Consider the following 27,297-nt stretch of genomic DNA (forward strand, 5'->3'; position numbering starts at 1 on the left):
GCTTGGCTCCGCCCACCGATTGCCTGCACCCGGAGATGCGGCCCATGTCTGTGCCCCAGCGCTACTCCACTTAGGCGGCTGCCCGTTCAGGGAGGCACATGAGGAGTAAAAAACAAATTGTCAGAGGCCCAGTGTGTGGCCCAGAGTGGAACACATGCAGCAGCTGTCCCTTGCAAGAGGCTGGCTGGCTGGCGGGTGGGGGACGACGACGAAGGCCTGAAGCAGGCTCTATTTATCTGTCCAGCCGCCATCTTCACCCTTCCTCTGGTCCAGCAGAGTCACCCCTTCAGCCACTGGCACCGTAGTGGAAGGAAGCTGGAATTAAGGGACTTGGACGGGTGACCCCTTGGCTGGCAGGATGCAGGGAGCGAGGCTGCCCTGGTCCACCTTGTCTTCTTGTGGGGGGGAGGAGGCAGCGTGGTGAACCAACGCTGGCGTGCTCCCCCCGGGGGAACAGGGAAGCGAGGCGTCCACCGTTTCCCACCTGAAAGAAGAGAAAAAAATAAACTAAAATAAAAAATCTTCAGGAGATCCCTGCAAAGAAGGAAGGTCTTGCCTCCTATTGACACTAGAAAAAACTGAAGCTCTCTCTCCAGGCTGGAGGGGGTATAGCTGCCAGGGGAGGAGCTAACAGCTTTTACTAGTGTCAACACCTCCTAGAGGACATAGCTATACCCACGGTTCCTGTGTCCCCCAATGAATATGGGCGAGAAAAGTTGGATTTGTGCAGGTGGGATACATATCGATCCCAAGAAGGGCAGTCGCTCAGTTGTTTACACCCCTGCCACAGAGTCGGAGAGAAACCACGTATGTGTGCCCAGTTCTCTTCCTTTCTTTTCACATGCTAACACCAGCACTATTTATCTATATTTATATGGCCCCTCTCTTTGCACACATCAGTCCCAACAGTGCTCCCTAATACTCTTTTAGGCCTCATGCGCACGACCGTGCCGTTTTTTGCGGTCCGCAAAAAACGGAATCCGACCGCGTGCCTTTCCGCAAGTGCTGTCGGCATGTTTTGCGGCCCCATTGAAGTGAATGAGTCCGCATCCGAGCCGCAAAAACTGCGGCTCGGATGCGGACCATAACTACGGTCGTGTGCATGAGGCCTTACTCCCCTTTTCTTCTTGTTTTTCTCCCTCTTCTCCTCCCATTTCTAATTTCTGTTGATCCTCACACGCCTTTAGTATCTGCTTTAGTTTTCAATAGCAGGCCGTTTATTATTTCCTTTCCTTTATTTGTATTTATATATTTTTTTTCTTATTTGATCCTAGTACTTTCACACATAGCCCCAGGCTTACATGACATATCGGGACAACACAACATTTCGCCCTCAAGTGTGCCACCATCTTCTCAGTGGCTAGCTCTCTGCACCCACTCCCATTCCACCTTAACCACCTAACTGTTTCGCCGGAGTCCAGCTCCAGCCTTGGGAAAAGTAGCTAACTGGAGAGGGGAGGGCTGCTTTAGATGCTGCTATCTCCTGAATGGTAGAAACATGCAAATGGTCTTGTTTGAAAGCGGACATTCCACGCTTTAAGACAATACCAGAATGACAGCAATATGTTCAGGACAGGGGAAGATATCACGGATAGAAATCTGGATGCTGTGAATGCAGCTGAAAGTGAAAGTAAAAGCAGGTTTTTACCTGCAATTATTCCCATCTCGATTTCTAACAGTGATTTCTCCTATGTTACTTGGACTTTAGCTGACATTCTAGTCTGGGTGGAATGTCAGCTTTCAAACAAGACCAGTTGCATGTTTCTAGCTGCTACCAATTAGGAGATAGCAGCATCTAAAACATCCCTCCCCCTCCAGTTAGCTACTTTGCCTACTGCCCGAGCTGGACTTGGACAAATCAGTTCGGTGGTTAAAGGGCATGGCCACTTTTTGGCTACTGTTGACCAATCTGTCTGTAAGATGATTATATGACACTTACTAATTATAGCTTACTTTATTTCATAAGTTGTGTCCCCTTGTTGGGCAACTCTTCTGTGCTGTCCACACAGGAGATCTGTCCATAAGATGGTGGCTGATGGAGGGTCATGTGACTGGGCAAAAATAACTTCAGACACATCCCTCAGCCTTTTCCACTTCAATACACCACATCTGCCCTCTGCACTTGAGAATTGGATAGTTTAGTGCAGGTGTAGTGTATTTTAATGGAGGAGACTGAGTGATTTGCCTGGTCATATAACCCTCCATCAGTGGTCATTTTATGGACAGGACTACTGTGTGGACAGCACAAAGGACTTGGCCAAGAAGAGAGAATAATGGTGCAGAATATAAACAAAGGCTATATTAGTAAGTGCCATATAGTCATCTTACAAACACATTCATCAACAGTAGCCAGAAAGTGGCCAACTTCTTTAATACATCAGGGCGCACATACTATGTCAGTCATGCACTGACACCATGGCCCGATGCCGCCAGGCTTAGTGGAACTTCCAGTACTTTGTTCTACACTGGATGTGGATAATTTCCCCCTACTAAGCAACTCCCTATAACACTCTTGAATGCAGCCCTTTTCCACTACAATTCTTTTTCTAGAACAGAGACCAGGCAACACATTCTCCAAACCAAACCGCCCCAAAATCAGACTGTTATGACAAGTCAAGTAGCTATTCCATAAACATAATTCCTCAGAAAACCCATTTAAAAGGAAATGTGTCACCAGAAATGTTATCTGCCAGTTAAAATCAGATAAAAGCAAACATCCATTTTTCTAATCTGTTTTTATTTTTTTAATGTAAATTTTTTTTATTCTATTTCCTGAACATGATTATGGTGACGGCCATCTTGCCTGAGCTATTCTTAACAGCATTTAGAAAGCATTAACAAAATTGCTTTATGGCAGCTCCATGGGCTATAGACACAATAGAGAGGAGGGGACCTCATTGACTTCTATAGGAGAGTTTTCTAGGCATGCTCTGTGACCTTTGCATAGGTCATTGTACAAGAAAAGAATAGATAAGCTGTAATATCGCCTATAGTGAATGGTGGATCCTGTCTTATCTACACACAGAGGTGATATCATTACAGGCAGGATCAGAATGACAGATAAGCAGATAACTGCAGTAAAGTGATCTGTACAGACCAAGAAGTGGTGCCGATTATTAGTGGCCAGTGCAAAAACTGCAGCATTTTTGGTTCTAGTTTAAATATAAAAAGTGACATGGGAAATTAAAAATAACATCATCAAAAATATTTAAAAATCTGTTATTAAACAGCAGTTAATTTTCTGATGACACATTCCCTTTAACACGGTTGAAAGACTGGTACATAGTACAATGCAGATGGCCTACGTAATCTATGATATAAAAATAGTAATAGTAAAATTTCAGATTTATTACAGTCTGACAAACAGCAACTTAATCCTGCATGGGTGCTCACCTTCTGGCATGGTTCTGGCACTGACATAAGCAGCTACACTACAGCCAAAAAGTGAAACGTCATGGTTGCAGGCGTGGATTTCAATTCGATATGCAGTAAAATGCTTCAGGCCAGAAATGGCAAAAGACTCCTTGAACCAGACCTTCTGAGAATACTTCTTGGGCTCGAGGTCATCAGGTGCTCCAGTTGAGGTCGCATTAAATAAAGGGTTGGGTGTCACTTGATCTGACACTGTACCATTGGCAACACCAAACGTGTCTCTGCGTTTTCTAGAAGGTCTGTAGAATGAAGTAAAACAGAGGTTCTTAAAATTAATTTTACTCCTCAATCTTGCAGCCTCCAGACCTTTTTATTTGTCTTTCCCACAAAACTGCATTTACCATGTATCCACAGGGTACCTGATGAATATATAATCGTTAGGGCTCCACTGATCACTTTAACTGGGTTCCTGGTTCCCCCAATTCCTCCTCAATGGACAACTACAGTGAGGAGGAGTTTAGCTGAAATACCTGAAAAAATGCTGTCAGGCTCCCAAAAGTTGCTGTGCGTTAGCTCAATTTTTTTGAGAGTGTATTCACGTGGTCAGCTAGTGTGCCAGGTGGGCAAAAACATGCAGCAAAAATAGCATGTGGTTTACCACAGAGCCAAAAAACTGCAACGTAAAATGTGCTGATTTGCAGCATGGTTTATGACCACATAGCACACTACCTGCCCATGTGAATAAACCCTTAAAAACCCTGCGAGCGCTCGTTCCCGATAATCTGGCCATCTAAATGTGCCGCTGATCACTCGATGAATGAGTGAAAGGCTCGTTCATTGGGTGATCCGGTCTTTCATGCAGGCACCACCAATCACTGATTCTGGGCGACAGATCGTGCTGTCTAAACCGCGATCTGCTGTCCAGAAACAATGATTCTGTATGGGCACGAGGGATCGCAATAGTGTACTGTGAAGATGATCACTGCATGTAAATGCAGCAGTCTCCTTCACTGAGCGAGCAGCCAAGCTTCCTTCCCGACAATCGGCTGTTCCATGGCCTGAGTAAACCCGCCTTAAGATTTGTCCATGTCTGGTCATTCACTGTTCTGTAAGGACAATAAACTGGTCCAGAGTTCTTACCGTCAACCTTACCTTGGAATAAAGACCACATTGTGCAAATAATTCTCAAAGGTATTCCGGAAAGCCTGCTCAATCTGCTCATTCATAATCTGAGCTTCACTTTTTGGGCAGGAACAGCAAGCCTCATTTGAATCCTCAGTGTTTGTTCCATTGGGTTTAGCAACATCTTCTGTGTCTTGAGGAGGTGACCATGTTCTGGAGGGCAACTTTATCCCTGTGAATGTATGTACTAGTTTAGGAGCAGTCACGTAACAATGAATGGCAGGCCGAACATAAACGGACACTCAATTTATTCTCTACGAGACTGCCAGATAGCAGCGTGCTTCATACAGCTATCTCTGGCAGTCAAGGAAAAAACGGAGTGACAGTGTGCATGCTTGACCTGGCATTCCATTCAGATGTGGGAATAGGACCTCTGGTCTCCTGACTGGTGAGCCAGAAGTCAAATCCCCAGCAGTCAGTCACCTGAATGGGAGGTGAGCTACAGTAAGCCGGCAAGGCAGTGGACAGATCATACGGCTTCCGGAAGCTTAGACACCCACTGATCTGATATTGATTCAGTATGTAAAAACCATATAAAGTATGCCTAACATTATATATTTGCATGGAATAGTTCCCTGCACAGTGCCACCCTAGCCAACTGGTTGAGTAGACCACTGCAGTCACCTCCATTCACTTGCACGTGTTGTGTTGCAGCTCTGAATCAGCATTGTGGCCCCATCATTCTCAGGATCATGGAGGTCTCAGTTTTTGAGCCACCGCCATATAATGAGATACAGTGGCATAATGTTGGTGACCTATCCTCAAGACAGGTCATCAGTATCAGATCGAAGGGGTTCAGATTTCTGGCATCTCTGCCAATCAGCAGTTTGAAGGGGTTGAAAGCACTGCTTCCTCTTCAAAGTTTACCTGCACGCCATGTCCTTCTTAGCGGTGGTTCACTTGAATGGGACAAGCAGTTGCAATTACACTGCACTGCCACTACAAGGAAGAGTCCTGCCTAGTAAATAGTGAAGAGGAAGCAGGGCTTGCAAAAGCGCCACAACCCCTTCAAACAGCTCATTGGCAGGGTTTTATTCAGACTATATAACAGAGATGTGACTTGACATTTAGATTACAGTGGTCCCTCAAGATACAATGGCCTCAGGTTACAATATTATAAACATACAGTGGTCTTTTCTGACCCATCGTAAATTGTAACTAGACTCATCATACAATGTCTCAGACTGAGATCCAACCAATCAAGGCCATTTCTCTGGTAAAATAGCTGGCTTAGGCTACTTTCACACTGGCGTTTGGTGCGGATCAGTCATAGATCTGCACAGACGGATCCATTCAGATAAGACAACCGCATGCATCCGTTGGAGGACGGATCCGTTTTCTATTGTGCCAGATTGTGTCATATAAAACAGATCCGTCCCCATTGACTTACATTGTGTGTCAGGACGGATGCGTTTTCTATTGTGCCACATTGTGTCAGTGAAAACGGATCAGTCCCCATTGGCTTACATTGTGTGTCAGGACGGATCCGTTTGGCTTAGTTTCGTCAAGTACCTGTGCATGGGTCCTCCCCTGCATAACGGAAACAGGACGGATCCGTTTTGCAGCCCATATACTTCAATTATGACGGAGTGAACAGAATGCCTCTAAAGGCATTTAGTCATAGAATTGTGTTATGGTCCGTGGTTACGGAATCCATAACGCAATTCACCTTTTACCACTAAACGAAGTGTGAACGAATTTCATAAGCGGAAATTCGCTCATATCTAATTGCGTTGGTATTTTTGCTCATTGATGTCTGCAGTATGGGGTCTGTAAATAATATTTTAGTTCTGGTGGTCAAAAATCATTGTGGGGACTCAATCAATTTTGGAGTCTGGACTCCAGCATCAAGTTTGGGAAATTAAGGAGTGCATAGTCTAGAAAAAGGTTAAAGGAGAACGTTCATAAAATGTTTGGGTCTTCATGGTTTTTGGGTCAATGCTGATGTGCCATCCAAAATGATTTCACATTATCATGACACAGTGGCTAAATGTGGTCTGTAGAAGTGATGTCAACATGGATGACAAGACTGACATGGTCTGGTGACAAGCTGTATGAATAATGGGTTGGGGTTTCAGACTGGAGATTTTTCTAGCTGGTATGGGGTTCCCTGTCCTGAAGACATTTGGTGAACATCTCATCTTGAGAATAATAACCACTGCAATGACTAACTGAAATAGGACCCAAACAAAATGATGATGAATCATTGTAAGCATAAAGAAAACACTTACCCTTCATACAGTAATCTAGTTCAAGTAGCTCACTATCCTCAGGTTGTTCCTGCCAGTACACCAAGTAGTGAGTGACATTCCCATTCCGTTCAGATGGTGGTTTCCATTTCAGTATTATCTGAGATGATGTGTTGGATATTGAAAATGGGTCGAGTGGAACAGAGGGTGCTGAAATTAAACAAAGCACATGATATGCTTATATCCACACAGAGGGGGTGCTCTCACACACGGGTTTTTGTTGGTGTTTTTCTGCACTTTTGCGTTTTTTGTGTTAATGCCAGCTCCAGATATTCTCTGAAGGCCTTTGGGTCATATGAAACATAGAATAAACAAGTGGTTTCTTTTAGTTTTTTTTGCTACTGGCGTTTTTTGTAATTAGGTGGCGTGATTTGTCTTTCTAGCTTCTTTTAAAAACACATGAATAAAACACAGGTGTGCAAAGATGTTGTTTGCAAAAACGCCTTAAATATTCTGCAAAAAACTGCAAAAAAAAAAACAGCCCAAAAAACACCAACGGAAATCTGTCTGTATAAGGACCCATAAACTGATAACGGCTATGTTTGAAAACATCTCCAAGACAATGTAAGAGAATCCACATCCCATGCACAGGTACTTACTAGTTTCGTTTGTCCTTACGTAGATGATCTCACTCTTTGCTCCATAGGGTTTTTCTTTATCATCTGAAGACGACACTAGAGTCTTGACAAACACTGCATACTGTGTCCAAGGCTTTAGATTAAGTAAAAGATGTCCTGGAGGGTTAGGTGTCTTGCCATCTGAAGTACGTTGTGGAGGATCTACATCAACCACTGTCCAACTATTGGATCCACATGCATCCTGGCCATCAAACTCTGTAACATTCTGATAGGGTCTGGAAAATGGAAGAAGCAAAAAGTACAGATTGATATGCAAGCAATTAATGCTGGTGCTGATTAACATATACAATAGTGGATGATCTGGTGGTACCAATTTAGACTGGGTTTACATGCTCTGGCCACAGAATGTGGACGAAACTCTGACCTCCAACAGCACCCAATGGCCAGATGATTTTGTAGGCAAGACTTCAGCTTTACCAGAACATTTCTGCAGTTAAAAGCCGCCGTGGGCAGGCGGATTTTTGTCTGTATGCGGCAGCCACAGCATGTAAACCCAGCCTAAGTCACAAGAGTGTGCCGGCTGTTCCGTGTATTGCGGAACGCAATTTGCAATCCCCAATGCATGGGCACCAGCAGATGGATCCAGACCCATTGAACTTGAATGGGTCCGTGTTCCGTCCACATTGCAAAAAAATAGAACATGTTCTATTTTTTTTGCAGTGTGGAGGCACAGACAGAAACACCACGTGCCGCCATTACGCAATGCTCGTTCTAGATTGCGGATCCATTCAAGTGCGGGCCGCAATACGGGCACAGCCAGGCAGTGTATGAGGCCACAAGAAAACTAACCTAAATAAAATTCACACATTTACAAGGAATTCTTTATTTCTGCTGCCGGTAAAAGGCATTAGGGAGTATAAAAACCTATTCTTTTGGCTATGAAACTTACCGTATATCTAATAGTATACAAATGGCAATTTACCAAAAGCAAACATAAAGCAAGCAAAACCTGGGACACCATTAGAAAAATATACTATACCGATACCCCAGACAAGTACACCTCTCTCTCGTATAACTAATTACATCCAGGAAACTTTACTGGAAATGCACAACGGCAGATCTGCTGCAGACATTGATGATTGTCTCATTCAATGAGGGCTTGCAGAAATCCACTCTGCTTGCTAAAGAAACAACCCCAAGGCATTTTAAGTTGTTCACCAGAAAAAATAAAAATAAACTTTTGTACAAAAATTTTCAGGGAAAACAACGGCTTAGTCCCAACAAAACATCAATGCACGGCTAAAGTGAACATGACACTCCCCTTTTAAAGCTTTATATAGCTACATTGACCTTGATAAATGCCTCAAGTTATGGACTATATGGTTGAAGCACCATCCTAGATCCTAAATATACAGTACTTCAATCCTCAGACCACTCCAGATGCAAATGTGAGATCTACCCAATGCAAATCTTTTAACCATCAAAGGAGGTTTACAAACGGATCCCCCCCAAACAGGTGGCAGATAGAAAAAGGCCAGTGTGTGCAATGCTGGCTCATCATTACTGACATTTACTTAAAGGAAACCTGTCACCTGCACCCCTCAAGAACGCAACCTAGCTTGGTACTTGAAGGGGCTTTCCAGGATTATTATGGTTTTAAACACATATGCTCATGTAGTTGCTTACGTCATATACTGCTTTCCTATGCTTTTTCTTTACAATTTGGACTCCTGACCCTTTTTCACTCTGGTTTGTTTCTATCCTGTATGTAGTACTTCCTGTTGCTGTATCCAACCAAACCCATGATGCATTTTTCCTTTCTCTGCCACTGATCCTGCCAAGCCCCTACCACCACCCAGATAGTTACATAGACACTCCCTATCACTGCCCCTAACACTCAGCTGGTTTATAGCTCCTTCCACCCATCTAGTTACATAGACACTCCCTATCACTCAGCTAGTTTATAGCTCTTCCCACCAGCTAGTTACATAGACACTCCCCTATCACTGCCCCTAACACTCAGCTAGTTTATAGCTCCTCCCACCAGCTAGTTACATAGACACTCCCCTATCACTGCCCCTAACACTCAGCTAGTTTATAGCTCCTCCCACCAGCTAGTTACATAGACACTCCCCTATCACTCAGCTAGTTTATAGCTCCTCCCACCAGCTAGTTACATAGACACTCCCCTATCACTGCCCCTAACACCCAGCTAGTTTTATAGCTCCTCCCACCCAGCTAGTTACATAGACACTCCCCTATCACTGCCCCTAACACCCAGCTAGTTTTATAGCTCCTCCCACCCAGCTAGTTACATAGACACTCCCCTATCACTGCCCCTAACACCCAGCTAGTTTATAGCTCTTCCCACCAGCTAGTTACATAGACACTCCCCTATCACTGCCCCTAACACTCAGCTAGTTTATAGCTCCTCCCACCAGCTAGTTACATAGACACTCCCCTATCACTGCCCCTAACACTCAGCTAGTTTATAGCTCCTCCCACCAGCTAGTTACATAGACACTCCCCTATCACTCAGCTAGTTTATAGCTCCTCCCACCAGCTAGTTACATAGACACTCCCCTATCACTGCCCCTAACACCCAGCTAGTTTTATAGCTCCTCCCACCCAGCTAGTTACATAGACACTCCCCTATCACTGCCCCTAACACCCAGCTAGTTTTATAGCTCCTCCCACCCAGCTAGTTACATAGACACTCCCCTATCACTGCCCCTAACACCCAGCTAGTTTATAGCTCCTCCCATCCAGCTAGTTACATAGACACTCCCCTATCACTGCCCCTAACACCCAGCTAGTTTATAGCTCCTCCCACCCAGCTAGTTACATAGACACTCCCCTATCACTGCCCCTAACACTCAGCTAGTTTATAGCTCCTCCCACCAGCTAGTTACATAGACACTCCCCTATCACTGCCCCTAACACCCAGCTAGTTTATAGCTCCTCCCATCCAGCTAGTTACATAGACACTCCCCTATCACTGCCCCTAACACCCAGCTAGTTTTATAGCTCCTCCCATCCAGCTAGTTACATAGACACTCCCCTATCACTGCCCCTAACACCCAGCTAGTTTTATAGCTCCTCCCACCCAGCTAGTTACATAGACACTCCCCTATCACTGCCCCTGTTCCTTCTTTGACAGGACCATGAAGATAACATCACAGGAAATAAGAAAGACGCATGGACAGGGTCAGGACCACAACCAGCAATAAAAGGTAAAATAAATATATTACTAAATTACAGCTACCTCCCTAAATGATTATTTTAAAGCATGTTGTTACAAACACTTTAGATACATTAGATACCAAATTTATATAGTTTATATAATTTTTACAACTTTTACATAATGAAAAAGCTTTTTTTTTTTTTTTTTTTTTAAATAGCTTTGAGTCATATTCTGACTTTTTTTTACATTTTGCAGCCAACAAAGCTGTGTGAAGGCTCATTTTTGTGAGCTCTACAGGTGTAGACTTTATTGATTCTGGGATACATGCAAACTTTCAATAATTTTTCACTCAATTTTTTTAGACATATGGTTTTACAGCGTTCACCAAGCGATTAATAACGTAATATTTACGAATGCATGATACAAATTATGTTTAGTTTTCAAAATTATTTTTTAAACAGTATGTGAGAAATAGTCTTTTTATTTTTAGATATTTTATTATTTTTTAAAACTTTGTTCAACTTTTTTTTTTACACCTGCGATTGTGCGAAAATTATTTTTTAAACAGTATGTGAGAAATAGTCTTTTTTTATTTTTAGATATTTAATTATTTTTTAAAACTTTGTTCAACTTTTTTTTTTACACCTGCGATCGTTTGATCAGTGTATATGGATTTTTTACCAGCACTCTATTACATGCTGTCAGAGCTAAGGTGTAATGGGGGCAGTAGCATAACAACTGCTCATGGGGTGCCAATAGGAGGACAGAGGGCGACCATCACTGTCAAACTGCTCAGTTGCCGCAGTCGCTATTAACCTCAGCAACCGCGGGCTTAAACAGTTTTTTGTTTTTTTTTTAAAGATGGCAGCGCATGTGTGTAATAAGGTAGTAATGTTTTTAGGGCCGGATGCCAATTAGCAGGTCCACCTCACCATCCATGGAATCCCATTCTCATGTAGTTCTGGCCTCTCAGGGCTTCCGTCAAATTGCCTCACAGCACTGAAGCATTGATGAAAGCCTGGGGCATGTGCAGTAATACTTGGAGGCCAAGGCAGAGTGAAGGAAATTATATTGTGCCTGCGCTACATAATGTCAATGTTCATGTGCAGGATTTCATTTGGCCTTGGGGAATGAGGAAGCCTGTCAATTTAATTTGAGGGCATTGGACTGGCAGGCTGGATATGAATAGGCTGCACTCATCTCCGCTGAAGTGCGTGCATCAGACTCCTCTCCCCTCATTAGCACATGGCTCCCGAAACCTTTGCAGAATTATTCTCCAAGGTAAGAGGGGTCGCTGGCAAAACTTACAGGCATTGGATGAACACGATTTGGAAGGCAGTGTTGGATGATATATTTGGTTAGGGGGTGAATTTATGGAGGGCAGGTTCCCTTTTAAGCTATGTAAAGAGCAAGCACATAGCAATGTCTTTCAGATTTCTTTCCTTTTGTCTTTATTAGAATTTCTAGTAGGAAACCATCAGGATAAGGCACATCATAATGTGCCTTAGGGTCCACTTACACGTCCGCAACTTGGGTCCAGATCCGTTCCGCAATTTTGCGGAACGGGTGCGGACCCATTCATTTTCAATGGGGCCGGAACGGATGCGGAGAGTACATTATGTGCTGTCTGGATCCGCAATTCCGTTCCCGAAAAAAATAGAACATGTCCTATTCTTAATGATAAAAAGTATACTGGGCACACTCACTTATGCTGAATCATACACTTTATTTATACATATATAAAATACAATCAATTGGTCTAAGAACGCATATAAGGAGCCAAGCGGAGCATGTGAGCGGCAGCACATCGGCCGAGCTCCTCTGCACCGAGTGTAAAAACATCCTGAAAACCCCCAAAAAAGCTTTAAAAACAGTGTGGGAAGGCTCCGGATCGGCTCCTGAGCACTGTGCTGACTTCAGAATCGTGACAGCGGCTGAGGTTCGGGCGCAATGAAACTTAAAAAGGACGGGAAAGTGGAGGTGAGAGAGGCACAAGATGGCGCCGGCGCGGCAACTCCAGGCCGACAGGGCCGGGTGACGGAGACACAGCGAGACGCTGCGGCCAGGCTGGAAAGATTTGCTAGGTCCTCGGCAGGAGCGGTGAACAAAGGGCCCCAAAGGAGGCAAGCTGCTGGAAGGGGGGATGCGCAAATGGACTCCGATCCTGAACTAGAGGAGTCATCTGCAGACTGCATGGACCGGAATAACAGGTTCTCTCCCCTATGCCCTGACAAAGAAGCAAGTACTATGGGGGCTACAGAATCTGAAGTGGATGAACCCACTCTGAAAGATGTGATGGCGGCCATAACTAGCTGCAGCAAGTCGCTGGCTACTCTTACTGAAAAGGTGGGAGCCATAAAAGAGGACGTTACCATAGTTCGCCATGACATGAGAAAGCTGGCAGAGCGCACCACGGCCCTGGAAGATAGAATGGGCGCAGTGGAGGACATTTTGCCCCCCTTGAGAAGGGATCTGAGAGAGCACGCTAGAAGAGTGGATATAATTGCTGCCAAACAAGATGACCTGGAAAACCGGGCTCGCCGGAATAACGTTAGATTGGTTGGCGTCCCTGAGAAAGCTGAGGGGAATCATCCGGCAGATTTTTTTGAAACATGGTTCAAGAACCAGTTTGGTGAGGAGGTGCTGACAAAAATTTTTGCTATAGAAAGAGCCCATAGAGTTCCCACCAGACCACTGCCACCGGGGGCGCCCCCGAGACCCATGCTGGTGAAGTTGTTACATTACAGGGACCGGGACATTATCCTGAGGAAGGCCAGAGAGATGGAAAACCTTATGATCGACGGAAACAAGGTGTCCTTTAGGGGTGCACCGAAATTCCGGCAGCCGAAAATATCGGCCGAAAATGCACCTAATCCACTTCGGCCGATATTGTTACATATCGGCCGAAAATATGGGGTGTGGGATTTGTCACCCAACATCTGCGGGCGGGCGGTTTACTTTGTCACTGCATCTTAATTTTACCTTACAATCGTGAGGCTCCAGTAACTAACAACTCTGCAGGCAGAGCGGAGGGCGGCGTAACGTCACTTACTCACGTGACGCGCCTGCTCCGCCTCCTTCATTCATAAAGTGGGCGGAGCAGGTGCGTCACGTGAGTAAGTGACGTTACGCCGCCCTCCGCTCTGCCTGCAGAGTTGTTAGTTACTGGGGCCTCACGATTGTAAGGTAAAATTAAGATGCTGTGAGTGATTAGTCTGCTGTGAGCAGCAGGGCCGGGGCTGTTATGGGTAGGGGGATCGGTCTATGGCACTGCTATGGGGAGGGGGGATCTGTGCACTGTTATGGGGAAAGGGATCTGTGCACTGTTATGGGGAAAGGGATCTGTGCACTGTTATGCCCATAACAGTGCACATATCCCCTTTCCATAACAGCGCCACCCACAGATCCCCCTCTCCATAACAGCGCCACCCACAGATCCCCCTCTCCATAACAGCGCCACCCACAGATCCCCCTCTCCATAACAGCGCCACCCACAGATCCCCCTCTCCATTACAGCGCCACCCACAGATCCCCCTCTCCATAACAGCGCCACCCACAGATCCCCCTCTCCATAACAGCGCCACCCACAGATCCCCCTCTCCATAACAGCGCCACCCACAGATCCCCCTCTCCATAACAGCGCCACCCACAGATCCCCCTCTCCATAACAGCGCCACCCACAGATCCCCCTCTCCATAACAGCGCCACCCACAGATCCCCCTCTCCATAACAGCGCCACCCACAGATCCCCCTCTCCATAACAGCGCCACCCACAGATCCCCCTCTCCATAACAGCGCCACCCACAGATCCCCCTCTCCATAACAGCGCCACCCACAGATCCCCCTCTCCATAACAGCGCCACCCACAGATCCCCCTCTCCATAGCGCCACCCACAGATCCCCCTCTCCATAACAGCGCCACCCACAGATCCCCCTCTCCATAACAGCGCCACCCACAGATCCCCCTCTCCATAACAGCGCCACCCACAGATGAATTTCATTCATGAAAAAGAATTATTAATAAAATCATTAAAAAAAAAAGTATTTTAAAAGTATTTGGGCAAAAAGGCCGTTTCGGTTTCGGTTTTCGGTCAAGGGCATCCTGAATTTTCGGTTTCGGACCAGAATTTTCATTTCGGTGCACCCCTAGTGTCCTTATATCCGGACTTTTCCCAAGAGGTGCAAAGACGGAGAGCAAAGTTCCTGGAGATCAAGAAGCGACTGCGATCCTTGAAGATTGCGCACTCCATGATGTACCCGGCCAAACTGCGAATTGTGGCACTGGGGTCTACAATTTTCCACGACAATCCGGAAGAGGCGAGGAAGTGGCTGGACCGGCATGAGGGGCAACTTGCGGCAGAAGGGAATTGAGGATCAGAAGAGGCGGTGATAAATGACATAGTCATTGATAAGAATGTGTGATGTGATAGATGGTATGGGTGATAGTGTGGATGGTAAAACTGTCATTATAGCTAGGGGGTCAAATGTGTAAAATGCAATGCCTCTTGTCTAGAAATTGGGTAATGAGGAAGAAAATATATTATATGGGGTTTAATACCTACTGTTGTGTGAGGTGCGGAGGATAAAGGTATATGTCATACATTTGCTAAGTTTAACGTGTACTTTAAAGAAAGGAGGGGGGAGGGAGTTTTTTATTTAATTGATGCTGCTGTTTTTTTTTTTGTTTTCCTATAGAGATAGGTGTTGCTAACTCTAACCTATTACTGGGGGTGTAAGCCTACTAGAGGTTGGAGGCTACGACGACGAGTGCTTTCTGTATCCCACGTGCCTGGTAATACAGGTGTTTTTAGTGGGGCTCCGTTGTGGTGGCTAAGTGCTCTTTCCGATTTATAGGGAAGGATATAGTTTAATTCTTTGTTTAGGAAGGGAAGGGAAGGGGGGGGGATACTATTGCTGATAGTTAGAGTCTGGAAGGGATGACCATGTTTTTTCAAAGTATTGCAGATAGAGTCCTAAAATATGAGGAGGAAAATTTATTGGGTCCTTTTATAATAGATTCCTCAGGCTGCATCCGTTATACTGATCTGATGATTATAAATAGTATTATGGCAGGAATAGTCCGTTTTCTTAGCTGGAATACTAGAGGAGTGAAGGAGAGTATTAAACGAAGGGCTATTTTAGATAATGTTAAGCAACATGGCTCTGTGATATGCTGCATCCAGGAAACACACTTATTAGAGGACCAAACGAAACTGCTCAGTCCACATTGGGCTGGACATTGTTACCACGCTACATACTCTACATATGCGAGGGGTGTAAGTATCCTAGTACACAAATCCATAGCATTTAAATGCATTTCAAGCAAGATAGACAAAGAAGGTAGGTTTATATGCTTGCACTGCACGCTGTATAATGTCTCGTGTGTGGTGGTGGGAGTCTACATCCCTCCGCCTTACTCACCGCAAGTGCTTAAGGCTATTTTGTGCTATTTGGCGGAAGTACCGGATGTCCCGGTCATAGTTATGGGAGACTTTAATAATATTGTCAATCCTGCGTTAGATAAAATGGGAGGGGGATCACATCCTTCTGGGTGTGGCCTCTCGCCGTTTGGAAGGCTTCTACAGGAATCCCTCTTGTTAGATTTCTGTCGATTGAAGAATCCCTTGATAAAACAATATTCATGTGTCTCCTCTACCTATGATTCCCTATCAAGAATAGACCTTATATTGGGAAATGAAAACATGGGGCATTACATACGGGAGGTCAAATACCTACCTCGTAACTTATCGGACCACTCTCCGGTCCTGGCGGTCGCTGACTTTCGGCCCAGTAGGGTACGGGAAAATATGATATGGAAACTGAACCCGCACTGGCTATCTGTGTTACCAGATATGGGAGGAATAGGGGATAAACTTAAGGAATACTTTGTCATTAATCTTCCATCGGCATCAAAATTAGTAGTATGGGACGCCATGAAGGCTTATCTCAGAGGACTACTAATAGGGGATATTAATGCTAAAAAGACCGAAACTAAACTAACAGTACAAAAACTGACTACCGCGGTAGGGCTCTTGGAGGCAGCACATGTTGCTGCTCCAACAGCGGACACTGAGGCGCAGTGGAAAGAGGCTCAGGAAAAACTGAATGAGAAACTAATGCAAAACGCAAAAAATAAGAGATTCTTTCAGAAGCAGTCCTACTATGAAGAGGGCGAAAAGGCGGGAAGATTGCTGGCCTTAATCTCTAAAGCCCAACAGCAGACATCCTATATAGCGACACTTAGGGATTCAGAGGGAATACTAAGGGACGACCCTGATATGATAATTCATATTATGAAATCCTTTTATTCCTCATTATATGAATCTAAAATAACTGCCTCGGATACAGAAATTTGTGAATTTCTACAACAGTTGCCTCTACGTACTTTGTCGGGAGATCATAGAAATATGTTAGATGCCCCAATAACCGTTAGGGAATTAGAGGAGGCTTTGGGGTCCATGTCTAATAATAAAGCGCCAGGGAGAGATGGGTTACCACCTGAACTATATAAACGGTTCTCGGACATACTTTTGCCGCAGTTGTTGGAGGTCTGTAAGGAGGCGAAGGAAATAGGGCGCCTACCTGCCTCAATGAATGAGGCTGTCATTGTGCTCATTCCAAAACCCGGTAAAGATGATAAAGAAGCGGACTCCTACAGACCTATCTCGCTCCTGCAGACTGACGTGAAACTGTTGGCAAAAGTGATGGCGAATAGATTAAATAAGGTTATCACAATGCTTATTCATTCAGATCAAGCGGGCTTCATGCCAAATGCCTCCACTGCTGTTAATGTCAGAAGACTTTTCATGAATATCCAGGCGAGCCAGGTCCACACCTCGTGTGCGGCGGTCGCATCACTTGATGCGGCCAAGGCATTCGACAGTGTGGAATGGCGATACCTATGGCTAGTACTAGAGAGGATGGGCTTTGGGCGCCAATACATTGAATGGGTACAACTCTTGTATGCCACCCCAAAGGCTGTGCTACGAATCAATGGGGCCTTGTCAGATCCCTTTGAATTATATAGAGGAACGAGACAGGGGTGTCCCCTGTCCCCGCTATTGTTTGCGGTGGCAGTGGAACCCTTGGCGGAGGCTTTAAGGCAGGAGAGTTTGGTAAGGGGCTTTCAGTATGGGGAATTGACTGAAAAAGTCGCTCTTTATGCTGATGACCTATTACTATTCTTGGAGGATTGGAGAAATTCCCTTAAGGAAGCCATGAAGGTTATTAATGATTATGGAGCGTTGTCTGGTCTTCGTATTAATTGGACGAAGTCTGTGATAATGCCATTAACTAAAGGAGATGTCCCAAACCCGGAGGATACCATGGGCTTAACGATCGTAACTTCATTTAAGTATTTAGGTATCCAAATAACCCCTGATACTAGGAACTACGAAAGCCTAAACCTGACGCCGTTACTAAACAGATTTAAAGATAAAGTGAACACGTGGATCAAGCTGCCACTTTCCATGGTAGGAAGAACCAACCTTATAAAAATGATCTTGATGCCCCAGTTGTTGTACCTCCTACATAATGCTCCCTGCTGGGTTCCGATTCGTTTTTTCTATAAAGTAAATGCCCTGTTTAGGGAATTAATTTGGAAAAAAGGGATTCCCCGTATTAAACTAGACACTTTACGGCGACCAAAGACAAATGGGGGCCTAGCCCTACCTGACCCGTGGTTATATTATTTGGCGAGTGAGTTACAACATGTTAGGGGATGGGGAGATATAGAGAAAGTAAATACGGTAGGGAAGGTGGTGAGATTTCTTGTAGGGCGTACATGTCTGATGTCTGCACTAGAGGATGGTACCTTTCGTATTAAAGGGGAACGATTTGGAGTACTGAGCACCATTCATAAAGTGTGGTGGAAAGCCAGGGAGGTTACAAAGGTCGCTGGGTATACGGCATATACCCCAATCTGGCCTAACTATATGTATAAAGAGCTAGACAAACTTGCGGAACTACGGGGGTGGAATCCATATAATCTGAATAGAATGACCCAGTTGTATTCGGAAGGTATTTTGAAAGAATTCACACAGTTACAACAGGAATTTAATATCCCTAAGAAGTTCTTTTATTTATACCTACAGCTCCGACATGCCATTAAAACGCAAGATAAGTCTGAAAAGGTTGCCCCTGCTCAAAGGCACAGTATTATAGACCTCACAGCGACTAGTGGTACCACTAATGGTGTTATCTCACTTCACTACAGTGCATTTATTGATATGCAAATTAAAAATACACCTTTACAATTATTTGCCAAATGGAAGTCGGACATATCGGACCTCACTGAGGAACAGTGGGAAAAAGTGTTAGAGGATTGCCCATTGCTAGCTGTTAGTGAAGCACAAAGAGTCTCCCAATTGTACTTACTACATAGGGTTTATAGAACGCCAGTGGTCTTGAAAAAGATGGGATATAGGGACAATGACCGTTGCCCAAGATGTGACATATCCAATGCAGATTTAATCCACCTTATGTGGAATTGTCCAAGACTGAGGCGGTATTGGACAGGGGTCATTGAAACAATAAACACTGTGTTTGAGGTACACCTTGACGTTACACCCTTGATATGTGTATTGGGGTACTTTGAGATATTACCAGGTATGGCAAAAAAGAAGCTGGCTATTGGACGGGTTCTATATCAAGCTAGAAAAAGCATAGCTTTTCACTGGATAGATATACTGCCACCAACTGTGAGGGAACTGGCTGATTATTCAGTTGTGTCCCTGGTTCTGGATCTGAAGCTATCTGATGTCATTTGTTTCAAAGATAAAGTTATCAACCTACCACTGAGGAAGGGGCAAGTACCCCGAAACGCGTTTGGTGAAGAGACCCCCAGAGTAATCTCAAAGAAGGATATGCTGGAGTTATAAAAAGCTGTGCGGTAATTCAAACCCACTGAGGATTCCGTGTCTTACCAAACCCTGACACGCCGGCGGCTACAAGCGCAACACACGAGGATACACAGGAGTGTGTCGCAGATCAGCCGACGTGGGGAAAGCAACTTTGAGTCCCAGTGCTGGCCGGCTCTTTGCTACTACGGAGCGGTAGCCAGAGGACTGTAAAGACACGGGAAGAAAGTCACAGCACTATCCAGCCACTACAGGAGCACCTGAGAGCGTTCCTGGTCTCCAAGTTTACCAGCATAAAGAACCGCACTGCACAGTGAGTATAAGCGGGACGCCGCGAATACACTCACCTAAGTGAATTGCTCTAACCACAGTATTTTTACTCTCCTCCAACGAGTCAGGACTGTAAATCTTATATGACATTGCGAGGCTAGTTACCAAACTAGCATAAGCCACCAGTCGGGATCTCCCGATTTTTCGCTTTGCATGGACTGATCACCCTCCATCTTCAGTCTCATTACGGCTAGTTATATTTATTGTATTTATTGTCGAAAATCTAGTGACTCTAGGGTGTTATATACTATAATATATATTTTATTCCATTTTATCCATTTATGGTTTTATTGTGTTAATGCGTTCATAGACCAATTAATTGTATTTTATATGCGTTCTTAGACCAATTGATTGTATTTTATATATGTATAAATAAAGTGTATGATTCTGCATAAGTGAGTGTGCCCAGTATACTTTTTATCATTATTTATACACTTTTAGAGGAAGGGCGGATCCTCTTTACTGGCAGCACCTCCTCCTGACTTTTCCTCAGTCCTGTGCGTCTCACAAATCTTCTTTCATGTCCTATTCTTGTCCGCAACTGCGGACAAGAAAAGTCCATTTTATTATAGTGCCGGCGATATGCGGAACGCACATTGCTGGTATCCGTGTTTTGCGGATCCGCAATTTGTGGACCGCAAAACACCTACGGACGTCTGAATGGACCCTTCCAGATGTGTGCATGGATAAAAATTATTCTGGTTTTAAAAACATACAGAGAGGTGTTGGAGGCAGTTTTAATCTCATGCAGATTATGCATTAAACTCCTTAATGACCAAATTTAGTTTTCTTTTCTCGCCCATATTCCTTGGGGGACACAGGAAACCATGGGTATAGCTCTGCTCCCTAGGAGGCGTGACACTAAGTGAAAGCTGTAAGCCCCTCCTCCATCAGCTATACCCTTCAGCCTGGAGAAGAGACTGCCAGTTTTTGCTTAGTGTCCAAGGAGGCAAGACACCCCCTGCTTATGCAGGGTTGTTTTCCTATGATTTTTTATTTTTGCGTTATTTGTTGTTTTTAATTCGGTTTTTTTCTACTTACAGGGACAACAGAGGCGCATTAGACCCCTCTGTTTCTCCCGGGGTTGAGTTGCGACAGTGCCGGTAATTCCGCACTGCCGCCTCCCCCACAGAAGACAAGGTGGACCAGGGCAGCCTCGCTCCCCTGCGTCCCGCCAGCTCAGGGTCGCCCGCACGCCAAGTCCCTCCCCCGGCTTCCTGCCACTGCGGTGCCAGGAGCTGAAGGGGCGACCCCGCTGGATGGATTGAGGGTGAAGACAGCGTATGGTGAGACAGGCTGCTCCAGCCTCCCCTTCCTCCCTCCCACCGCTGCTACAGGCCTCCTGGGCTCCCATGGCCACTGCTACTACATGGCCACTGCTACATCGTGCGCCACCCCCCCCCCCCCCCCCCCCCCCGGGCATATATCGGGACCGTTACCGGGCAGGGGAGTTTATCTGGGCAGGTCCTTGGCAGGGACGCTACCTTCAGGGGACGGCTGCAGAAAAAAAAAAAGCAAGCCGTCTGCCACATCCAGGCGCGGAGGGGGCCGCTTTCTTGGCGTGAACGGCGCCATTTCAGGCCGGCACTTCATGATCCTTGGGGGTTAAAATCATTTTGCCGCGCGCGCGCGGCTCTGCTTCAGAGCGGCAGAGAGGGGGCGGAGCTTCCTACATGCGCTCCGCTACTTCCGGGTTCATCGCACAGTGCTGCGTGGAATCCTCTCTGCAGTGCGATCCGAAGCCGGTGCTGCTGCCTCTCCTCCACAGCCTCCTCGGTCTGTTCCCCTTACCGCTGCCGCTTGCATCATCCGGGTCTGGTAGGACTTTTTAACCCCCTCCGTGCCACAGTACTGTCGCTTGGGTGTTATCCCCGTTTCTTTCCTTGGGGTCTCCCACTTTAAGTGCAACATCTTTGTTCCACCATGTCAGACCCTTCTGCAGCCGCCAAGCCTTGGTACCATGCCTGTACTGCTTGTAGGGAGCCCTTTCCCCGGGGGCAGTCTGATCCGCACTGTACTGCATGCCGGGCTCCACCGCAGCCTCAGTCGCCCGCTGTGTCGCTCCCTGCTGCCTCTGACCCGCCTGACTGGGCTAGATCCCTGTCCCAGGCCGTGGAAAGCCTCACTCATGTCGTGGGCCGCCTAATAGACAGGCCGCCTACCCCGCAGGACGCCACTCTTACTGTCGCGCCCTCCGGGTCCACCGCTTCTGCCGCTGCAGCGGGTTCACTCTCTTTTAGTGACCCCTCCCGAGCTAGGCACTCTCAGAAGCGTATTAGAGTAGAGCGAGCCTCCTCCTCGGATGCCTCCCTCTCCCCGCCACGCGTGCGCACCCAGACGAGCCTCTCCTCTCCAAAGGATTCGCTCTCTGAAGGTGAATTGGCGGTTTCAGATTTGGAAATGGACTCGGCCCTGCCGTCCAAGCTAGCCTCAGCGATGGGTCAACTCATCTCTGATATTCGTGACACCTTTAAGGTGCAGGATGATCCCCCTAGCTCGGACGCAGCTAGCGTCTCATTTATCAGACCCAGGCAGGTTTCAAAAGTCTTTCCAATCCACTCTGATTTCTCCTCTGTGGTTTCTAAGGCTTGGGCTCGCCCGGACGCCCGTTTTGTCAACCCCAAGAAGCTGGACATTTGCTATCCTTTTCCAGCAGATGTCGTGGCCACATGGTCTTCCCCACCCAAGGTGGACCCCCCTGTGGCCCGGCTGTCAAAGAACACGGCCATCCCTGTTCCCGACGGGTCCTCTCTTCAGTCAGCGGAGGACCGTCGCATGGAGACCCTTTCTAAGGGCATTTTTGCTGCCTCCGGTTCTGCTCTCAGACCGGTTTTTGCCTCTGCTTGGGCAGGGAAAGCAATTTCTGCTTGGGGTGCGCAGCTGGAACAGGAGTTGGACTCGGACGTCCCTATCCAGGACCTGCGTTCCTTGGCCCAGCTTATTGTTCGGGCCGGGAATTTTGTTTGTGAGGCCTCCCTTGATGCGGGAGCCCTTATTGCACGCTCCTCCGCCCTGGCAGTTTCCGTCAGGAGGGAGCTCTGGCTGAAGGTTTGGAAAGCGGACGCTGCCTCCAAACGTTCCTTGGCGGGGCTACCGTTTGCGGGTTCCCGCCTTTTCGGGGTCCGCCTAGACGAACTTATTTCGGAGGCCACGGGTGGTAAAAGCACCCATCTTCCTCAACCCCAAGCCAGGGGCGCCCCCCGCGGACGCCCTGGTGCGTCTCGTTTTCGGTCCTCCCGCAGGGCCTCTGGGGCTCCCACCACAGCTGCCGCTTCGGCTCCTCCCCAGGACAAACATAGGAAGCCGTTTTTTCGGGCGCAGCCCTCCTGGCGCAAGCCGCAGGCTGCCCGCACACCCGCAGCAAAGCAATCCTCTGCCTGAAGGCGCGCCCCCACCCACCCGGGTGGGGGGCCGGCTCCTCCTTTTCAGGGACGTCTGGTTGGCTCACGTCTCCGACGCCTGGGCCCTCGAAATTGTGTGCTCCGGATACAAAATCGAATTTGCATCCTTCCCTCCAGATCGGTTCTTTCGCTCCCGCCCGCCACGGGACCCGAAGCGCGCGGTTGCGTTCTCCGCGGCCGTTCAAGCCTTACTGGACAGGGGGGTGATTCCCTCGGAAAAACGTCTGATCCTCCGTGGGGCGGTTCGGGGTCTCCTTCTCCACCGTCGACCGTCCTTCCGCTTCTGCATGCGGGTCTTGGGGCAGATGGTTGCCTGCTTCGAGGCGATCCCGTTTGCGCAGTTTCACTCCCGCCCTCTCCAACGGGCGATCCTCTCCTCCTGGGACAAATCGCCGCAGTCTCTGGATCATCCCTTCCATCTATCGCCTCCGGTGAGGTCATCTCTCCGCTGGTGGTTACAGTCCCCTCTTCTGGGCAGGTCTTTTCTGCCACTCAACTGGTTGGTGGTTACAACCGATGCCAGTCTCTTGGGCTGGGGAGGCGTGTTTCCTCCCCGATCCGTCCAGGGCATTTGGTCTCCATTGGAGTCCAAACTCTCGATCAATGTCCTGGAGCTGAGAGCGGCCCTTTTGTCTCTTCGACACTGGACTCATCTGTTGAAGGGTCATCCAGTTCGTGTACAATCGGACAACGCCACGGCTGTGGCGTACATAAACCACCAGGGGGGCACTCGCAGCGCTGCTGCAATGAGGGAGGTCTCCAGCATTCTCCGTTGGGCGGAAGCCCACGTCCCGGCCCTATCGGCAATTTTTATTCCAGGGGTGGACAATTGGGCGGCGGACTTCCTCAGTCGCACCACTGTCGACCCCGGCGAGTGGTCTCTTCACCCGGAGGTATTCGAGGCCATTTGCCTTCGTTGGGGCATACCGGACGTGGACCTCATGGCCTCCAAGTTCAATCACAAGGTCCCCGCCTATCTGTCCAGGGCCAGGGATCCGGGAGCTTGCGGAGCCGACGCCCTCGTTCTTCCTTGGCGAGGCTTCGCGCGTCCATACATATTCCCTCCCATCCCACTCCTGCCCAAGGTCCTTCGGAAGATCGCGGCGGAAGGCGTCTCGGTAATTCTGGTCGCTCCGGACTGGCCCCGCCGGTCTTGGTATGCCGACCTCATGCTGCTCCTGGCAGACGCGCCCTGGCCGCTGCCCGCCAGGGAAGATCTTCTCTCTCAGGGACCGATCTTCCACCCGCGTTTAAGGTCCCTACGTTTGACGGCGTGGTTGTTGAGACCACCGTCCTGACACGTAGGGGTTTTTCTGCGGACGTCGTCCGCACCATGATCCGCGCCCGTAAGCCGTCCTCTTCTAGGACCTGGAGGACCTATTTGGGGTTCTGTGCCGATCTGGGGATTCCTCCGCTCCGCTTTTCTCTCCCCACCGTTTTGTCCTTCCTGCAGAGCGGACTTGCCCAAGGTCTGGGTCTTAGTTCGTTGAAGGGTCAGGTGTCTGCGCTGTCCATTTTGTTTCAGCGCCCACTGGCCCCCCTTGGTCCTGTCAAGACTTTCCTTCAGGGCGTGGCTCACGCGGTTCCCCCGTACCGGCCTCCGGTACCGCCCTGGGACCTGAACCTGGTTCTCTCAGCGCTCCAGGCTTCTCCTTTCGAGCCTCTGCGGACGGTTTCCTTGCGACTTCTGTCCTGCAAGGTTATTTTCCTTGTAGCCGTCACCTCTCTTCGGAGGGTGTCCGAATTGGCTGCACTCTCCTGTCTGGAACCTTTCCTAGTGTTCCACCAGGACAAGGTGGTTCTTCGTCCGGTCCCTTCCTTCCTTCCTAAGGTGGTCTCCGCCTTTCATCTGAACGAGGACATCGTTCTCCCCTCTTTGTGTCCTTCCCCTTCCCACCCTAGGGAGAGGGAACTTCATCGCCTGGACGTTGTCAGGGCGCTCAAGGTTTACCTGGAGGTAACCAGCTCTTTCAGGCGTACTGACTCGCTCTTTGTGGTTCCGGAGGGGTCGCGCAGAGGGTTGGCGGCATCCAAAGTTGCTATCGCCCGTTTTGTCAAGATGGCTGTTACTGAGGCTTATCTCGCCAAGGGCAAGGTTCCGCCCCTCGGTGTTACCGCTCATTCCACTAGAGCGGTCGGGGCTTCCTGGGCTCAGAGAAATCGGGCTTCTACGGAGCAGATTTGCAGGGCGGCCACTTGGTCCTCCTTGCACACCTTCACCAAGTTCTACAGGGTGCATACTCATGCGTCGGCTGACGCTGCTTTAGGCCGTCTGGTGTTGCAGGCGGCAGTTGATTGATGCCTCCGGTGTTGGTCTAGTTTGTTCTGGTCCCTCCCTTCTGGGACTGCTCTGGAACGTCCCATGGTTTCCTGTGTCCCCCAAGGAATATGGGCGAGAAAAGGAGACTTTTGTATTACTTACCAGTAAAGTCTCTTTCTCGCTCTTCCTTGGGGGACACAGCACCCGCCCTTCATTTGGGTTTACAGTTGTGGTTCCGGCTTGGTTGCCCCCGTTGGGGCTTGACGGTTCCTTTTTCCGGTTGGTGGTTATCTTTCACTACTTGGACACGCAACTGGCAGTCTCTTCTCCAGGCTGAAGGGTATAGCTGATGGAGGAGGGGCTTACAGCTTTCACTTAGTGTCACGCCTCCTAGGGAGCAGAGCTATACCCATGGTTTCCTGTGTCCCCCAAGGAAGAGCGAGAAAGAGACTTTACTGGTAAGTAATACAAAAGTCTCCTTTTTCCGTTTTTGCCTCTCCATGTTTAAGCATTTGGAACTTTTTATTTTTTCATTGACATGGCTGTATAACGGCAAGCTTTATGTCGGATAAATTGCATTTTTGTATTCCTGTCAGAGTACATAAAAATGTTTTATATAAATTTTTAAACTTTTTTTTTAGCGTTTTAAATCTAGAAAGAGCATTTTTGACATTGCCTTTTTTACTTCGATTACACCGCATAACCGGTTAAATGAGTTGCTCAGGTTATTCTGTATACTACTAGCGTGGATACCTTAGTGTAGTTTTTTTTTTTGCCTTTACGTAATATATGCACAATAATATTTTATGCAAAATAATCACCTATTTTTTTTATTAAAATTAGTACATTATTTAAAAATTACATTAAAGGGAATGTGTCACCTCTACTATGCTGCTCTCACTGAGAGCAGCATATTATAGTGACAGACCCATAATTTTAGTGGGCTGTCATTTCTGGGCTAGTATGCAGTACTTTTACAGTATTGACCGGTCAAACCTGCTGAGGGAGACGAGTCTGCTGAGACTCATGGGCTCTGACCTCCCCATGACTGTCAGGTTTCTTCCCTGTTACGCATAAGAACTGCCATTAATGGTTAAGAGATGGGTCAAAAGTCTCATTTCACTCAGAGCGTCTGTCACTATATTATGCTGCCCTCGGTGATGGCAGCATAGTAGGGGTGACAGGTTACCTTTAAGGAATTACTGTCTAACAAAATTATTTTACACTTATAATGCATTAGAATACTTATGTATACTAATACAGGCTGTAGTTAGGGCAACACTAGAGTACCCTTACAGCAGAATTACTGAGCTTACAGTCCTGGGGTCCTTTCTAGGTCCCCAGTGCTGACTGCAGATGGCTTACCCAGCCTTTATCAGATCACTGGGACCCAATCAGAGGGGGAAATATCCTTCGATCATGCTGTGGTCACAGACTGCAGCCATCAAAGGGTTAACAGCTGGGATCGGAGAGGAAAAGACTGTTCTAAGAACCAGTTTGTCTGCAGTGCAAGAGTGCTCACAGAAGCCCTCTGCTCCCTCTACAACAGTGATGATAAAAGACAGTGGGTGGCCTTTAAGGGGTTAAGATTTTAGAAATATAACAATGTACTCCTGTAATATCAGAAGAGCCAAGGACTAGTAGTTAAGACTTACGCTTCCTTATAATGAAAAATGAATCCCAACAAATCTCTGTAGTCTGGCGGCCAGTAGGGGTCCCATCTTAACAGCACCTTATTGTAGGTTGATTTTATGTAGTTGAAGCGCAGAACATCAGTCTCACCTGTAAAGCATAAGCAATGATGAACCATTATTAGTGGTATCTGACAAATTTAGGATGGGTTTACACTACGACACTTGTATGTAAAATGGAGATCAAAAATG

General features: G+C 47.2%; 1 protein-coding gene across 1 annotated transcript in view; it reads right to left on the reverse strand.

The window, feature by feature from the left end:
- INSR (insulin receptor) overlaps window positions 1-27,297 on the reverse strand; it is a 155,585-nt gene that overhangs the window by 32,031 nt on the left and 96,257 nt on the right. The window contains exons 7-11 of the mRNA XM_040417483.1: window positions 27,070-27,196; window positions 7,403-7,656; window positions 6,786-6,953; window positions 4,525-4,726; window positions 3,394-3,671 (exon numbers count right to left, since the gene is read on the reverse strand). Of these exons, the coding sequence (XP_040273417.1) occupies window positions 3,394-3,671; window positions 4,525-4,726; window positions 6,786-6,953; window positions 7,403-7,656; window positions 27,070-27,196 (1,029 nt within the window). The remainder of the gene's footprint in view (window positions 1-3,393; window positions 3,672-4,524; window positions 4,727-6,785; window positions 6,954-7,402; window positions 7,657-27,069; window positions 27,197-27,297) is intronic.

This window comes from Bufo bufo, chromosome 2 (genome assembly GCF_905171765.1).
Source record: "Bufo bufo chromosome 2, aBufBuf1.1, whole genome shotgun sequence".
Classification (NCBI taxonomy): domain Eukaryota; kingdom Metazoa; phylum Chordata; class Amphibia; order Anura; family Bufonidae; genus Bufo; species Bufo bufo.